The sequence below is a fragment of the Sphaerodactylus townsendi genome, linkage group LG03 (genome assembly GCF_021028975.2).
Source record: "Sphaerodactylus townsendi isolate TG3544 linkage group LG03, MPM_Stown_v2.3, whole genome shotgun sequence".
Taxonomy (NCBI): Eukaryota; Metazoa; Chordata; class Lepidosauria; order Squamata; family Sphaerodactylidae; genus Sphaerodactylus; species Sphaerodactylus townsendi.
The window spans coordinates 170,192,670-170,211,211 of NC_059427.1; the positions used below are offsets into that span (position 1 = coordinate 170,192,670).

The 18,542-nt window shown below is 47.9% G+C and overlaps 1 protein-coding gene across 1 annotated transcript in view; it reads left to right on the plus strand.

Annotated features, from left to right (window-relative positions):
- The window catches only part of LRP1 (LDL receptor related protein 1), a 466,085-nt gene extending 449,392 nt beyond the window's left edge, over positions 1–16,693 (plus strand). The window contains 10 exon segments of the mRNA XM_048487597.1: positions 182–358; positions 2,666–2,806; positions 4,322–4,495; positions 5,118–5,279; positions 6,515–6,689; positions 7,538–7,642; positions 8,527–8,591; positions 10,323–10,413; positions 11,895–12,042; positions 15,509–16,693. Coding sequence (XP_048343554.1) covers positions 182–358; positions 2,666–2,806; positions 4,322–4,495; positions 5,118–5,279; positions 6,515–6,689; positions 7,538–7,642; positions 8,527–8,591; positions 10,323–10,413; positions 11,895–12,042; positions 15,509–15,649 — 1,379 coding nt within the window. The 3' untranslated portion in view covers positions 15,650–16,693.
- The last annotated feature ends 1,849 nt before the right edge of the window (positions 16,694–18,542 follow it).

Consider the following 18,542-nt stretch of genomic DNA (forward strand, 5'->3'; position numbering starts at 1 on the left):
TGTCCCATTCTTCTAGAATACCTGGATCTTTCTATAATTACAGGCAATGGGAGCGTCACTTTTTCTCATTATTTCTTCAGGGGTGAAATAGATCTGGCTGAATTCAAGCTGTTTCCATTATCCCAAGCAGTGTGACCATTAGCACCGTTGCTAACTTCAGTACCATCTTCTTTTATCCCAGGGCTCAGCCACCCTTTCAGCATTGACATTTTTGAGGACTACATCTATGGTGTCACCTACATCAATAACCGCATCTTTAAGATCCACAAGTTTGGCCATGGGACCGTCACCAATTTGACAGCTGGGCTGAACCATGCTACGGATGTGGTACTCTACCACCAGTACAAACAGCCAGACGGTTAGTAACGTGTCTTGAGTTACCAAGCCTTGATAACCGAAGGATTTAGGGGTGGCAAAAGGATCTAGACCAGGGGTGCCAAACATGCAGCCCGGGGGTGCAGATCCAGCCGCTTGAGGGATTTTATTGGGCCTGAGAGCCAGCTAACACCCCCTTCCCCGGCCCCAGTCAAGGCACCTCCCCTCCCCCCATAGTGTCGTTCTAAGGCCAGCCAAGCAGCCATACGCACATACACCCCCCTCCCAGACCCAGCCTGACCCAGTCACATTTATGTTATATCCTGGTCGCCTAACAAATGAGTTCAACACCCCTGATCCCGACCAATTTTCATGAAAAGAAAAACTTCCAAAAGGAACATTAAGGCAGTTTTGTTTAGAACATGTTGATTGTGTCGACTGACAGGAGACATGAAAAGAAGCCGCTTTGAAGTTAGATTCAGGAGAAGCACTGGTTAAGCAGCATCTTGAGCAAGATCCATTCTTGTACTATAGAATAAGCGGTCTGTGGAGGACTCCTCCTTAATTGCAGTGGGGGAGCTCCATGCCACTTCGTAGGCCCTGCTGGGAGGGGTACAAACTCCCCTCTGCTTCTTATTTGTGTCATCAGTGGCGTAGGAGGTTAAGAGCTCGTGTATCTAATCTGGAGGAACCGGGTTTGATTCCCAGCTCTGCTGCCTGAGCTGTGGAGGCTTATCTGGGGAATTCAGATTAGCCTGTACATTCCCACACACGCCAGCTGGGTGACCTTGGGCTAGTCACAGCTTCTTGGAGCTCTCTCAGCCCCACCTACCTCACAGGGTGTTTGTTGTGAGGGGGGGAAGGGCAAGGAGATTGTAAGCCCCTTTGAGTCTCCTGCAGGAGAGAAAGGGGGGATATAAATCCAAACTCTTCTTCTTCTTCTTCTTGAGTCATTCAAGACCATCTCAGAGAGAGACCTGCTGTCTTTGCCACTGTGCATCACCATGAACCAGCAGCTCAAAAAAAAGCAGACTTCTCCCTCTTAGACAGACAGATGGTAGAGGGGAGAACAGAATAAAAATGCCTGTAAATATAGAAGCTATGGAGCAGGAGTTCCTGTGATGCTTGTTTGCCACAAAATAAGACAGTACCTAAACGATACAGGCTGCTTAATCCACTTCATCAGCATTCCTAGTTATGATTTTGTTCACAGTGACACAATTTATACCTGAGCTGAGTGTTCATCATCCAAGTGGGCAGGCGTGAAATCCTTTCAAGGAATTGTGGGCTGTGAAACTTTCTCTGCTGTTAAAGAGGATATTTTGCTTCCCTCCTCCGGTTTCTTCCCCAAACCCCAAACAAAATTTTTAAAATTGTAAGATACTTAAAATAAAGACAGTAATATCACAACAGTTCAGAGGTATTCAAAAGAGGAACAGGTATTAAAATATTTCTTCCCTACTGATTTTCATGTACATGTCTAAAATATCCATGAACTTTCACAGTAGAAGACGCTGGAATGGTAAAGAGAGCCAGCATGGTATAGTGGTTAAGAGCGTTAGACTCTAATCTGGTGAACCGGATTTGTTTCCCCGCTCCTCCACATGAAGCCTTCTGGGTGACCTTGGGCTAGTCACCGTTCTCCAAATTCTCTCCTCCCCAACGACTTCACAAGGTGTTTGTTGTGGGGAGAGGTTCAGAAGGAGCTTATGAGCTGCTTCGAGACTCCTTACAGGAGAGAAAAGCAGGGTATTAATCCAAACTCTTCTTCTTCTTCTTAAGATTAGCCTGAGCAGTTAGGCTATAAGTGATAAAACAAGCTGCCTTTTGGGCTGCGAATTCTTAAGATAAGATAAGACAGTGTACTCGTCTTTATAAGCTCGAAGAGCAGTTGCCAGAAGCCAGAGAACCAGGTAAACGGTCCTATGAGCACGGTAAGAATCACATCTCTAATTTCGACGCATATGAAATGAAGGGGGGGGGGGGGGATATGTATCTCCAGGGGAGGCCTGGAATTTTGGTGGGCGGGTCCTGGAAATTTGGGGAGAGACCAGGAGGGTCACATGAAAGAATAGATCAATGTGAATGGACAGGTGATGGCAGGTGCCCCTTTAAAGCAAAGTTATTTAAACTGATGTAACTGTTTGAATCTTTGTACGGAGCATGGAAATGAACCCCTCGATGCCAGTTTTCTTTTCTCTTACTACAGAAAACTGGGTTTCCCACTGAAGCGTGTTTTATTTGGACTAAAAGCTATGCCAGGCAACGAACCGGTTAGCCTGTGGGGGTCAACTATGGTATATTAGGAACTGTGCTCCAGGCCTCATTCCTTGGTGTCTTTCCTTTCCAGTGACCAACCCATGCGACAGAAAGAAATGTGAATGGCTCTGCCTCCTGAGTCCCAGTGGCCCTGTGTGTACATGTCCCAACGGCAGGCGGCTGGACAATGGCACATGTGTGCTCATCCCCTCTCCGACTCTTTCACCTGTTGGTATGTATATCCTCCTTCCCACCGCTGTAGGAAATCGTTACACTTTTCAACATAAGCAAGGGAGCTCAGATGGAAACATATTCTTGGGCAACACAACCCACAAAAGGGATCGCCTGCCGAAAAATCCCTGCACTGCTTATAAATACACTCACATATAATTTTGAGCTGGACTTTTCCTGCAGATCTGATAGGCCACAAAGGCTCTTGTTTGCAGAATTTACCCTAACCAGAATTTACCCTAACCCAGTTGGATTACAGCATGATAGCATTCGCTGCAGTTGATCACAAGACGACAAAAACATAAATCTTAATTAGCATTGTTGGAAGTTGCTGTGAACCCTGTTACAGACTCTTGCTTACATCCAGTGTTTTGGATCTATTCTTGGCCTCCATGCCCTGTTGTTGGACCTCCAGAGGAACCGGTTGGCCACTGTGTAAGGGTGCTGCGCTGGATGGACTACAGGTCTGATTCAGCAGGGCTCTTCATATGTTCTTATAGCAGGGAGAACGTAAGATCTTACATTTTTGTTTATTTAAGGCATCCTTACGCACTGCCATTTTGCCCCAGACTGAGGCACCCAAGGTGGTTAACAAGCTATGAAGTTGAATCATAAAAATATTTAAAGTCATTTTAAAAATCAAGCCAGCAGAAAGCAGCAATTAAAATATTTATCTTTTCTATTTAAAATATTTAATGTATTTAAAATATTTAATCTACTTAAAATATTTAATCTATTTAAAATATTTATCAGAGACCTTCTGTAGTCCAGACTAGTTAAGTTTTCAATCAGTTCTGGAATACCTGAAAGGACATCACCTGTCTTGCCTCTTGGGAAAGGGAATTCCATCATCTGGGGGCAGCAGCCAAGAAAGTTCCCCATGTCCTCATTATCCTAACTTCAGGTAACACAAGTTTCCTGCAAGAAAGCCTCATCTGCATGCTGATATATGTAGAAATAGTCCTTTGCATACATGGTAGCCAAGCCCTTTTAGGATTTTAAAAGTCAAACCCAGTTCTTGAGATGGTTGTGGAAATAAATTGGGAGCTAGAGAATATTATAAAGCATTGACTTAATGCATTCATTTCACTTCTGCAGTTGTGTGTTTTTTTTCCAGATTAAGTTTTCAAATTATCTTCAAGGGCCACCCCACTTAGAACATGCTGTAGTAGTCCAGCAGAGATGTTAAATGAGGCACATTACTATGACTACAACCTGCTTCCTCCAAGAACAGCCACAGCTGGAAAACCAGCGTAAGCTGTTAAAAAGCATCCCTAGCAACCTCTTTACCACTAATAGTTCTAAAGACTGTAGGATATTTGAGACTACAAAGCTTGTCATTTCAGGATTTTCAAGGTTCATATGATTCTTTTCACTGTGAAATATGTACAAGGAATTTAAGGCACACACACACACACCCCGAGACTCTTCTAGATCTGGATCAGTGCCTTGGCATTGTGTCATAACGTGCAAACCTGTAGAACAAGTGTCTCACTTCCTTTCATGTTCTTTTTAGTTCCAGCCACCGACACTTGTGACCTGGTTTGTCTCAATGGTGGCAGCTGCTTCCTGAATGCCCGCAAGCAGGCCAAGTGTCGATGCCAGCCACGCTACAGTGGGGACAAATGCCAGTTCGACCAGTGCTCTAACTACTGCATGAACGGGGGCACCTGTGCTGCTTCCCTGTCTGGTGAGTGGAGCGATGCGGAAAGAGGGGTGAACGTGGGTAGGGAGTGGAGAAGCAGGATATGCATGTGGCTTTTAAAGATCCATCACCTTAGAAAGAGAAGTTAACATTTGGGCTGAGTCCCTCTAAGGTGGACGTCCATTTTTGTTTCCGAGCCCTTTGAGACAAAGACCATAACGGTTGTGTCCCCAGAACTGGTCTCAGGATTCAACAGTTGTCAGCTGAGAACACATTTTAGGAATAGCAAAAGGGTGATATTAGGAGTAGGACCCCCAAAGCACCAGCTGGGAACCAAAATCAAATTCCTTTCCACCCAAATTTCCTTACAGATTCCCACCACACAAAGCCAAATTTTCACCTATTTGCCACTTTTACCTGGAAGAAAACAACTGGCAGATTCCTATTTGCCACTTTTACCTGGAACTTGTGACCAGAAAACAAGTGGCAGATTCCTAGGAGGAAATACACTTACTGAATATCAGTTTTCCTTGAAGATCTCTTTTTTCTGTAATGCGGCACCTTAGTGATTGGGGGGCTCGACAAGCCGTAGACCTCTGTACAAAATGAAGCCAGCCCTGTTGGCTCTAGCCTGCTAACACCTCTGTTCTCTCCCTGCCTACCCCAGGGGTGCCAACTTGCCGCTGCCCCAACGGCTACACCGGCTCCCAGTGCAACAAGCAGTTGTGCACAGACTACTGCCTCAACAACGGCAGCTGCTCGGTCAACCAGGGCAACCAGCCCAATTGCCGCTGCCCCGTTGAGTTCATCGGTGACAAATGCCAATACCGTAAGTGCCTGTCCATTCTTGAGCCTGCAGGGGACCGGAGGGTTGTCCGGTGGGGTTTTAGCCTTCGTGCCATGATCTAGTTTCAGCTGCAGGAGGGAGAACAGCAAGGAAGCCTCTGATTGATTGGTCCAATTGGGTCATGTGATAATCCGTGGCCATTATAAAGGGTTTCAAATCAGAGCGGCTCAGTGGTCTGAGCAACCTGGGAGATGCCATTTTCAGTTGCTGCCTCCAGAACTCTTGCTTCTTGGGCCTTGCCCACTCTCATCTGTATCCTACTTGGCCCCCTGCTCCCTTCGCTGGAGCCAGCTCTGACCATCCCAGTGGCCTTTGATACAAGGTCACATAACAACCCTGGTCATAAGTCATTGTCCCCCCATTTCTCTCTAACACAAGGGATACTTTGCATGGCTCATCCCTGGAATGATTCCTTAGCACCTTTGTTCTGATGAAGGGAGCTTTGACGCTCCGACATTCATACCCCGAAAATCTTGTTGGTCTCCAAGGTGCAACCAGATTCAAATCCAGCTGGTCCACTGCAGACCAACACAGCTACTCTCTGAAACTAGCACTTTTTAGCTATTAGAATTGTTTTTGTTGTTCCATAATAACTTTAAATATATATACCAGATGTGAGGGGTGAAAGGGGGTTGGATCCAAGAGCTAGCTGTGAGATGCTAGCTCAGGGGTAGGGAACCTTTAACACTCAAAGAGCCATTTGGACCCGTTTTCCACGGGAAAAAGAAAACACTTGGAGCCGCAAATAATTTTTGACATTTAAAATAAATATAACACTGTATATATTGGGGTTTTTAACCTTTTACTCCACTCATTCTGAGAAGCGCATGGATGTGCCTGCCCTGCTGTTTGCAGGGCGGGCAAGGATGAAGCCGGCGGCTTGGCCTCACCGTCCACTGGGAAAGCACCTGCCCCGCTCCAACGGGGCGGGCAAGAGAGGAAGCCTGTGGTGCAGCCCAGCCGTCCTCGGGCAATTGGTGTGCCCGCCCTGCTGCCTGCAAGGCAGGCAAGGATGAAGCCGGCAGCTCGGCTCATGGAGCCACAGTGCAAGGGCAGAAGAGCCGCATGCGGCTCTCGAGCCGCAGGTTCCCTACCCCTGTGCTAGCTTGAGGCCTTTGAGATCAAGCGACCCTGAAGAATGGCTCTTTGCTAAAGATGTGCTGACAACCGAGTCCTTGTTTCTCACCTTGTGCTGCCCCCTCTCCTCTGCTCTTCAGGCCAGTGCTTTAACTACTGTGAGAATAATGGTGTCTGCCAGCTGACAGCCTCCGGAACCCGTCAGTGTCGCTGCCTGCCAAATTACTATGGGGACCGCTGCCAGCATAACAAATGTGATCGCTGTCTCAAGGGCAACTGCTCCATCAACAAGCAGAACGGCAACGTTACCTGCACGTGGGTGCCCAGCATTGCCACTAGGGTTGGGCTGGCGCTGAATCAAGGGGGGATGAATCAAGGGTGCTTTGAGACTCTGAGGACCACCAGTGATGGCTTAGTTGGTGGTGGTTCTGGGAGTGAAAGGAGGGGACGTGGAAGAGGAATGGGACAGGGTTGCGTAGGATATAGGTGGCTTTGGTAGCTCTTTCCTAGTCAGCTGCCAACCAGAATAAATCAGCACAGCTGTCTTTTTGTCAGGAAAGCGGGTGGGTCTTAGTCTGTGAAAATGATTGGCTGTTAAACTACAGGGACTCCAGGTCAGTTCCTGTCATTGGTGTTTTAGGGAAGATAAATAGGGCTGCACCAAGCAACGTGTCAGCAAACCCAAAACGGAAAAAAAGATGCAAAGAAACTGGAGCGCCCCTGTGCGTTTTGCTATTAAGGCTTCATCAGGGCACCTATAAAAACATATTTTTACAATAAATATAAATCATAGAAGAACCACAACTTTACAAATTACAAACTATTACAATTCATATTTAAGCTCATTAGTACATATTTAAGCTCATTAAAATAAGCTCATTAGTTATATTTATTGTAAAGGTATTTTTTTAGATGTTACATTCAATAGGGGGTTGGAGTTTTAGAGATCAGAACAGGAGATAAGGAGCATGACTTTTAGAAAAGAAGAGAGCACACAGTGGGACAGTGCGGAGGAGGAGGAGGCTGGGTAATTGGGGCTGGAATGGAGGCACAGTCTCAGAGCATTACCTGCCGTAGCATGTGGGTTTGGGGGTGCTGGGTTGGAAGGGCAGGGGCTGGAAGGCCTGTGCTGCACTGACCGCATCTCCCTCCAACACTTTCAGGTGCCCAGATGGCAGGATAGCCCCCAGCTGCTTGACATGCGACAACTACTGCCTAAACGGGGGCACATGCACCATGAATGCCGAAACCTCAATGCCAAAATGCCAGTAAGTTGGGGAGCTCACTGTGGGACAGGAGGCTATGCTTGTCTGCTCAGAATCAGAGTGGATGAATACGTTGCTGCTTCTTAACCTGTGTGATATTCTCCAGTCTTGCTCCCCGTCTAATACCCCAGGGCCCTGGCAGCTTACCCCCAGGGTGGACTCCACCAGAGCAGTTTCTTCCTCCCTGTAACCCAATGCCTGGCAATCCATAACCCTCAGTTTGCAAGATCTAAGCCAGGCTTTATGACGATAGGACATTTTGAGGGACATTAATTCATAGGAATGCCGTGAGTCGGAAGCAACTTGATGCCGTTTAAGACACACAATCCGTAGCCAGATCCATGCACCTGATTGACCCTCACAGTTGCCGTAGCGTAATCCAGGGGCCCCCAACCTTGTTGAACCTGTGGGCGTGTCTGAAATTATGAGAGTAGGTGGAGGGCACCACAACAAAACGGCTGCCATAGGATGCGTGGGACCAGCCACAAAATAGCTGTTGTGTGAGGCTGTATCCAATCCCAAAATGTTATGAGGTTTTTTAAAAAAAATGGTAAGAGGTTTCAAGCCAAGTATTTTCCCATCGAGTGGGCAGCTGTTTTCAAATTGGTGATCCCTGCAAATTCAAGGGTGATGTCTGCCGGACTCCTGCTCCAGTGAGTTGGTGCAAAGACAAGATGCCGAGAAACTTTTGAGACAGGAGCAAGTGGGCACCAGAAATGTATCGGAAGGCACCGTGGTGCCTGTGGGCACCATGTTGAAGATCCCTCGCTTATTCCCAAGCGGTCTTCTCAGTATGTTCCCTCCCAACTGGTGGGAGGCTTCTTGGGTTTATCTCACAGCCACTCTGCCCCCCCCTACGTGCTTCTGTCTTGTTTCTCATTCTGCAGGTGCTCAGCAGAAATGACAGGGGATCAGTGCGAGACATCTACAGACAGTGAACAGCAGAGCAACCGTATGTTGGATGGGAAAGCGACGGAAAAAGATTGCAGGGGTTGACAGGAGACATGTATATAGGCAGGCTGGAAGCAGAGCGGGTGTAGAGTGCAGCTTCCAAGACTGGGGGACATTTGTATTTGTCAAAGGTTTCCATCCAGACCAAACAAAGAAACCGCTGAGAAACCCAACTGATCTCTCTTCCCTCTTCCATTAACTTGAGGGTGGGAAGAAATGTCACTAGGAACTTTTGTTCAAAACCACATGGCAACGTTATATATCTATAACTCCATTATACCAACCAAGTGACTTCAGAGACACTTAAGGGTGTAATAGTGTATTTGAACCAGAATGCATGCCCAATGTGTGTACACATGCAGTGTAGGGGTGGGGATGTGTCTTTTTTGGCCATTACATCACAGCTGACTTCAGAGGCGTAGCTGAGCCAAACTGTGCCTGGTGTGCATACTATATTTTCGGCCACTTCTCTTCTCCGTGCCGCACTACGCTGGTAGCCTCTCCTCTTTCCTCTCTTCCCTTAGTTCCTTTCCTTTTTGAGAACTATTTCAGGCTGCAAAAGGCCTATTCTCAGTAAAAACGGCCTGATGGGAACTATACTTCCCAGGAGACCTTGTGAGCCCCAAGGTCTCCTGGGAACTGTAGTTCCTCAGGCCGTTTCTACTGCAAACAGGCCTTTTGCAGCCTGAAAAATTTTTCAAAAAGGAAAGGAACTAAGGTAAGTGTGGAAAGGAGGGAAGGGGGGCGCCGTGGAGGAGGGCGGGGGAAAGGGGGAGGGGCCTGGGGGAGATTTTCTGCGCCCCCCAGGCGTGCGCCCGGTGCACGGCGCACCCCCTGCCCCGCCCCCTTGTAGCTTTGCCACTGGCTGACTTGTGGCAACCCAGGCAACTGATGTTCAGAGGTGGTTTGCTATTACTTGCCTCTGTGCTGCACACCTAGTATTCTCCTATTCATATACTAACCAGGGCAGTTCTAATTCTTACAAGGTCCACTCAGAGTTGAACATCCAAGAACACAATTGGAGATATTCATGGGTATCCAAGGCAATAAAGAATTCTGTCCAGTCCTTCTCTAATCATCCCAAACATGCTGCAGTACCTTCTTATTGTTCCTTCTTATACTCCAGGCCTGCACTGGGTTGTATGGGGAAGAAAAGGGCCTGAACCCTTCCCCACTCCAGAGGACTACACTGTCCAGACACTTTGCACAGAATCTTTATGGGGAGATGCCCAAGCACACCTTTGTTTTTTCCCCCGTAGCAGCCCAAATAACCCTGAAGCCACACTCATCAGATATTGGGAACTAAACATGGTTGCCCATGGTTAGTGCTTCAGTGGCAGACCATCAAGGAAGACAGGGGTTGCTATGCAGGAAGAAGGCAACGGCAAACCACCTCCGTTCATCTCTTCTCTCGGAAACCCCATGATCCTAGGGTCACCATGAATCAGTTGCAACTTCACGGCATGCAATTGTTATAATTATTTCTTTCCTAGACAAGTGAACCCTGTTCACTTTAACAGCATAGGGAGAGTGAGACGAATCATGATTTTTAAGTAAATATTGTAAATATTGGTTCTCACTCTGCAAAAATAGGGGGGGGGGTAGGTTTTACACAGCATCTCTTTAGAGCAGGCGAGACCTAAAGAAACTCTTGGCTCTGTCTGATGAGAGGGTGGGCAGTTGGGGGTGCCTCCCATTCGTTCAGTAACTAACACCTCCCTTTCCATTGCAGGAACAGTTTCCATTGTCATCCCGATCCTCCTACTGCTGCTCGTGATATTGGCGGCTGGCGCTGTGGTCTGGTATAAGAAGCGAATTAAAGGGTAAGAAGGCACTGAGAAAACTGATGGTGGACAGGGTGCAGGGGGGTGTATATCTGTCACAAATTGGGCCGGGTGGCTCTTAGGGCCAGTGTTGTCTAGCCGTTCACACACACACCCATTTCAACCACACTGTCATTCCCCACATCTCAGGATGTAAAGTCCATCAATGGGGGCTGAGTCTTGGATTGTGCCTACATCGGTAGTGGGTCAGTCTGGCCATGTGCTCTTTAGGTAAGATTGTTGCTATCTCCCCTGTTTCATCAGAGGTCTTCTCCTGCAGCTTTTTACTTCCACGTATGTGCATTGATAGTTTGAAAGTCTTTCAGAACTACATTTTGCAAAGGGATTATGGCTCTCCCAAGCCTCAACTATTCCACTGTAAAAGAAATGCAAGGATGAGTATCCCTGGGAGAGAAAGTTGCTTGAAAGGCCCTGTCTTCCTATTCTTCCCTGCAGCTATTATCCCCAATAATACACACACACGTATTATTTTCACCTTATGGGTCAGAGAGGGGCCTGAGCAGGAGAGAATCATTAGGCATAGAAGGGATTAAATACTTTTCTCTTCTGCTGTTTCTCATGGAAAGTGCCCCAGCCCCGCCTTTGTGTCATCTCAGCAGAGGCGTATCTAGGCAAACTGGAGCCCGGGGACAAAACCTGAGCTTGTAAGCATGTAACTCTCTCACAAGTCACCCCCCCATCTGAAGGTTTACCAAACAAACATCAGCATCATCTCTCACAAATCACCTCCTACCCCCAGCAAAACATACATGGCTCCCTCCCCACCACTTTCCTAATTGTGTCCTCACACCAACCCTGTGAGGTAGGCTGCTAGCCTGAGAAACAGCTCCAAACCAGTGCAAGGGGAATTAACTTTTAAGCATGTAAATCTCTCACAAGTCACCCCCCATCTGAAGGTTTACCAAACAAACGTCAGCATCATCTTCAGTGCTGCTGCTGCTGGGCTCCCTGCTCAGCTTGCCTTTTCCTGTGCCTGCCGGCGCCCGGCTGCTGGGGAGAAGGCTTCTGAGAAATGCCACACTTAATTTAAGGCGAATAAGGCATGCTGGGTCAGAGGGAGGGGAGGCGGAGCTCCCCAGTCCTGCTCCTGGGAGGCCAGTGGGATTTCTCCCCTGCCCCCTGGACACTCCAGGCCACCGTACAGAGTGGGCGGGGCTACAGCAGGCCATGGGAGCAGTTGGCTGCTTCAGTGCCTGCTTACTTGGGCTTGCTCAATCACTCGCTGTGTAGGAGGATGTTTTGGCACCCCCCATGTGACCTCATGTCCCTAGGCAAGTACGCCAGTGCATCTCAGTGAACATGGTTGTGGGAACAGATATGCCCACCTAAAATAACCAATAAGTACATTCCATTTCAATCACAAGTTGGCTTGTGAGATTACATGGCAGCTTCCACACCATTGCTTATTCAACCAGGGTTCACCTGCCATGCCGTTCCCCATTTGTTTCTCCTATGCCCAGGGCCAAGGGCTTCCAACACCAGCGCATGACCAATGGTGCCATGAATGTGGAGATTGGCAACCCTACCTACAAGATGTACGAGGGGGACCCCGACGCCGATGATGTGGGGGAGCTGCTAGATGCCGACTTCGCTCTGGACCCTGACAAGGTTTGAAAGGAGGAGCTGGGAGGCAGACTAAATTGGAAAGATTGCATGAGACTGTCTTGGGCTCCAAGAGGCAGGGAAGTGGAGAGAATCCCACAACTAGGAAGAAGTTGAAAGCCAACGGCAAGATTCTGCATGTAGTAGAGCATAGGTGTCAAACTTGCGGCCCTCCAGATGTTATGGACTACAGTTCCCATCATCATGCTGGCAGGGGATGATGGGAACGGTAGTCCATATCATCTGGAGGGAACTGTAGTCCATAACATCTGGAGGGCCACAAGTTTAACACCTGTGTAGTAGAGTAAAGAAGAAAATCAATAAAGAAGAACTCAAGAGAGTATACAGAAGGACCAGAAAGGACACCTATTCTCCTATCCTTTTTGAGTCCTGGTGTTCCACAGTTAACTGAGCAGATGTTTGTAGTGTATTATGCATCCGGCTCTGTGCCAAAGATCTTGGCATCCCAGAGTCAGGCGTGAAAATGATTTGGTAAACTTCTCTTCTTGCTTATTCTTAGATGCTAAAAGCAATTCTGAAGTACAGTCCTGAGCAGAGTTTCACCCTTCTGGGTCTACAGAAGTCCGTGGGCTTAGAAGGGCATGACTTTCCTTAGGATTGCACTGGCAGACACAAAACACCAAACACGCATGAGGTGCCAACGCTTATCAGAAGATGTGTTGGCTTTCCTTAAATCTCTGAGGATGTAGGGTTGCGTCATTGCGGACTCAGTTCTGTGTATGGATTCACTATTCTAACATGGATAAATATGCACAGACAAAAAAAGTGACATTCATTGCCACTCAGACCAGTGTGGTCTTTTAACCATGGTTGACAGTGGAGTGGTTGAGGTGTCAGATTAGGATCTGGGAAACTCAGGTTTCCCCACTCACACCATGGAAACTTGCTGGATGATACTGGGTCAGTCACACATTCTCAGCCTGGACCCTATTGGCTACCAATCTTGATCCTCTTTGATTTGAGATTGCAAATGCCTTAACAGACCAGGTGCTCGGGAGCAACAGCCGCAGAAGGCCCTTGCTTTCACCTCCTGCATGTGAGCTCCCAAAGGCACCTGGTGGGCCACTGCGAGTAGCAGAGAGCTGGACTAGATGGACTCTGGTCTGATCCAGCTGGCTCTTTCTTATGTTCTTAAGGCCCTTGCTTTCACCTCCTGCATGTGAGCTCCCAAAGGCACCTGGTGGGCCACTGCGAGTAGCAGAGAGCTGGACTAGATGGACTCTGAGGTCACCGATCCAGCTGGCTCTTTCTGCTTATGTTCTTAAGGCCCTTGCTTTCACCTCCTGCATGTGAGCTCCCAAAGGCACCTGGTGGGCCACTGCGAGTAGCAGAGAGCTGGACTAGATGGACTCTGGTCTGATCCAGCTGGCTCTTTCTTATGTTCTTAAGGCCCTTGCTTTCACCTCCTGCATGTGAGCTCCCAAAGGCACCTGGTGGGCCACTGCGAGTAGCAGAGAGCTGGACTAGATGGACTCTGGTCTGATCCAGCTGGCTCTTTCTTATGTTCTTAAGGCCCTTGCTTTCACCTCCTGCATGTGAGCTCCCAAAGGCACCTGGTGGGCCACTGCGAGTAGCAGAGAGCTGGACTAGATGGACTCTGGTCTGATCCAGCTGGCTTGTTCTTATGTTCTTATGAAGTATTTGAATGGGAGGCCTCCAAGGAATACCAGGGGTGTGACACAGGGCCACTTTTGAACTTTTCTTGTCTTGAAAACCCCACAAGGTTTTCCGTGTCATCCTTGTCTTGATAACAAACCCCTTCAAAGAACAACCTAGTTGTAGGCTTGCATGCTGTTTTCCCCCCTTCCCTGAAATTAATTCCTCCCTCCCTTCCCTCTTAATTGTCTTTATTTAGTATTAAATGTGCCCTGATGCTCATCGTGTCTAGCACTGTCCAGTTTTCCTCTTAACTAAACACACTTTGAATCCTGGATTCCTGTCCCAGTGAAGATGGTTAACATTGATACTGATGCCGACGTAATACTGAACCCAAGTTAATCAACAGAGGGAGGGCGAGGTTCATGCTGTGGAGGGGGGCTCCCAGTCCATTAACCGTGGTGAAGACTTTGCTGGGCCAAGATGTGGTTGAACTTACTTGCTTCATTAGCTTCAAGAAAGGGATTAGCACAGGGGTGTCCAACGCTGGTGCTTCAGATGTTCATGGACTACAATTCCCAGCAGGGGCTAATGGGAATGGTATTGGCCATGCCAGCAAGGGCTGATGGGAATTATAGTCCATGAACATCTGAAGCGCCAGAGTTGGACACCCCTGTATTAGCATAAATTCAAGGTCAGTGGCTGTTTCCTGCTAGATCCCCCATTATGTTCAGAAGCAGTATATGCCTCTGGTTACCAGGGTCTGGAGGTAAACAAGGAAAGTCATCAGTGAGCTCCTCCAGGAGCTTCTGGTTGCCCACTCTTGGAGACTGGAATAGAGTAACATCTGGACTGACTCAGGCAGGCAATTCTTTTATCCTTGGGTATAGCCCCAGTGGCATTGAGCATCAGTAACTTATCAGAGGAGAACAGCTCAATTCCAGTCCTTTAGCGCTGTAGGGACCAAGGGTTATGCTTTTGATCCGACAGCGGGGGCTCTGACTCTCAAAAGGACATACCCCCCAAAATCTGGCTGCTGTCTAAAGTGCTACTGGATGTGAATTTAGCCATTCTACTCTACACCAACACAGTTACCCTCTGAAACTATCTTTCAGTCAGAGAAGGTCATCCATCAGGAGCCTTCCTGACCAATTGATTACTGCCATGTACAAAGCAATGGGTTAACAAAGAGGTACTGGTCATCAGAGCCTTTTCGTGTGGGAGTGAATAGCAGAGAGGTGGTCTACCCCCAGTAACCTTTGACCACGTGCCTGTGTCTTGTTGTACACAACCGGTGTTCTAGGGGCGCCTTTGCTCAGGGAAAGGCTCTGGTGCACATCTTTGCAGTATCAAGCCTGATAGTAACAAATTTGTTGCTCATCTGAGTCTGTCCTCTGGACAAGAGTTAGCAACACTGTGCGCCTCCAGGATTGCAAGCACTGTCCAAAAACAGGCATTTGCCATTATCTGTTGTGCAAAGAGAAGGAGGCAATCTGTAAGTTACATAGGGCTAACATGCCAATTCGGGGTGTGAAAGTAAGGTCTTCACTCTAACTGTGCCTAGAAGGTTGTTGAAGTCCAACTTGGATACTGGAACTCTGATGCTGCATTAGCCACAGCCTCAAAATAACCCGAAAGGAAGAATTGGCCCATTCTCTCCAAGCAAAGTTAATTAAACACGGTATTAGCTTTTGCCGAGTAGTTTGGGTCAGGTAATGCCAGGGAAGGTGGTGGTGTCCAGGCTTGAAGAGAAGGTGCGATTGCATGCAAAAAAAGAGCTCCATGTGACGCCCACTCTGCAGTCTTCCCCAGCAGTTTTTCATGACCCCCCCTCTCTCTTTCTCTTCCCCTCCAGCCCACAAACTTCACAAATCCAGTGTATGCCACACTCTACATGGGTGCCCACAACAGCCGCAACTCACTAGCCAGCACGGACGAAAAGCGGGAGCTGCTGTCAAGAGGGGCAGAGGATGACCTTGGCAACCCCCTGGCATAGGGATTGGGGGGAAGGGGCCATTGGCCCACACAGAGACCTGGATGAAGACAGACAGGATGGGCTGGGGAGGGCGGGGGGAGCAAGAGATACTGTATAAATGTACAAATGAAGGATTATTACTTTTATATGTGAGCAGTATTATTACCTGTATATTCCCTTTCACTACCAGCCGCTGAATCTCTGTCACCGAACTCCGGGGTGGCCGGAGTTAAAGGCAACTTTGGGAGGTGGAGGGGAAACCACGAGGAAAAAAAACCCCTAGTTTGGGTTGAAGGGCTTCATGATCTTACCTGGCTGCTTCCTTTTTTTTCCCCTCCCATTTTTGCACAAGTCAATCCATTGTAGCTTTCTGTGCAAAGCCCCTTTAAGTCACTGTTCTTCGTCAAACTTCTAATACATTTCAAACCCAGCCATGAACCATTGGGAGCTGCCCTGGGCAAACTCTCTGTTGCTAGGAACATGGGAGGAAAGGGATGTCAGGAAAGGTCATCAGATCCAGGAGGCAAATGGGAACACCTGCTGCTTCTCTCTCCTGCCTGGGAAAGGAGAGCTCGTTGGGCCTGCACCTCATCTTAGTCCGATAATTGCTGAATCCAGATTTAGTTGAACTGAAGTCACCCAGCTGTGCATAGACACTTGGTGATCCCTGCTGTTGTTCTTCATTCATTCCAATAGAGTCTTTTCGTGGGAAGCCACGTGATAAAGCTCAGTTCCTGTTCTGTTCCGATCCAGATGCATCGAGCTCTTGGGACGAGGAAGGAGCATTCTGATAGGGAGGTCTGCCGCCACCCCTCCCCAAGCAATTTGACTTTTCTTGTCAAATCACTTTTGTCTTCCCTGGAGATTCCTTAGATGTTCCGCCTAAGAAGGGATCCCCAGTCTCACTTTAAATTTTGCTTGAGGGGGTGAAAGCCAGTTACAGCCTACAGGTGTGTATAATCTTTATCAAAGCGCTTCTGAAATTCTTGAAGGTGATTCCCCCACTGCAGGTTTTCTTCCAGTTTTGCTTTAGGTAAAAAAAAAAAAATCTTGCTGGTCACTCTAGGCCAGGGGTAGGGAACCTGCGGCTCTCCAGATGTTCAGGAACTACAATTCCCATCAGCCCCTACCAGCATGGCCAATTGGCCATGCTGGTAGGGGCTGATGGGAATTGTAGTTCCTGAACATCTGGAGAGCCGCAGGTTCCCTACCCTTGCTCTAGGCCTTAAACAGAATTGGCGTACCTCTGTTTTTGAAAAGTCCTTTAACATTTTCCTCCGTGATTTCGTCATAATCTGGCAGACTCTCTGAAGGTGCGCAGTGAACTGGGGGTCTGTAGACCACCACTGAAGAATCACCACAGTAGATACTCCATTAGCATCCTGTCAGTGACACTCTACCTTCTTCCAACAATAACTTTAGCCCGCCTCATCTGACAGCCTTTTCTTTCACAACAACCATCCAGTTACACCTTCTACTTGCTATGCCTTAACCTTTTCTGACTGACAAGATTCTAGGCACCTAGTAGCCTAGGCACCCCTCCCTTCATCCAGTGTGTTCCTTTCCTGCGTCTGATAAGCAGATTGTGGCTTATAAGAACATGTGCCACAAGAATTAAATTACTCTCTGTAGATGCTGAGATGGAGACCCTTTCGGGACTCAGGCACGCTCACACCTACAAGCCGCAGCAGATCTGGTGGACCGATTCCTTTTAATCCAAATGACAGACAAGTGGATCTGCAAGTCCCAGACTGTTGCATCAAAACCCCGCCAAAATCCCGCCAAAAAAATCAACCGGTGGGGGGGGCGGGGAGAAGCTGTCCTTTTTGTGCCGCCATACTTCTGAGAGTTTTAAGATTTCCATTCTAAATGTATTTCTGAAAATATTTTATTTCCCAGAGTTTTTATTATTTTTTGGGGGGGGGCAGGGGGAATATATTTTGATCGTATCTCACTTTATTTTAGCGCCTGCGTTCAAAATTTATAATGAGTTTTGTAACGATCCTTCCTCCCCTCTTCCGAGCTCCCTCCCTTGCTGGAACTTCGGTCATTTCCCCCCCCCACCTTGAAAGAGGTTCAACGTCATTTCTATTTTCCTTTCTCTCCGACATGCTTTTTTTAAAAATGAAAACAGATCAAAAATAAATAAAATGAACTAGCTTTTATAGTAGAAATTACACGCATGTGGGGGGGAAGGAGATCTCCTCAGCCTTTTTTGTCGGAGGGGGGGGGGAAAAACAAATGTTTTAATAATTTTTGCCGGATTACTTTACAACTAAAAAACAAAAACAAAAAAAATAAAAACACAGATATTGTTATAAATAAAATTTTAAAAAACTAATGTTGGTTTGAGTTTTTTCTTCTTTGATTTGAGTAGGGATGTGAGGTGTATCAGGGGAAATGATGGCTGGGGACAACACCTGCCCCGGCGCCCCCCCCCCCCCATGCTCGAGGGCAGGTCTCGGGGGTGGGGGTGAATTGGACAGGCACTGCAGCATCAGGCCAGCTCCTGGACCAGTCTCCTGCCACAGCACCCGTCAGAGCAACCCCACTGGCCTCCCTGCGAGCCACCTCCTGCCCTCCCCAGGCTCTCGGACAACCTGCTTCCAAGCCAGGTTGGCACGGAGGAGAAGGGGGGTGGGGCGATTTTGCACCACCACCACACACCCCCATCCCCCGGCTATTACGCCCAGGGACATTTGATACCAACCCACTCCGGTCCCTATTGCAGATACGCCACTGGATGTAAGTTACTTATGAGCCATTCTGTTATTCAAGCTGAACAGCAGTCTATTTTACAATTCATATCCCACCCTGCGGCTCAAAGGCCTCTAATTGTCCATGGGGTGCAGTGTTCATTATGTTGAACTCAGATCTGAGAGAGCCAGATTCAAATTTCCATTCTGTCATGGAA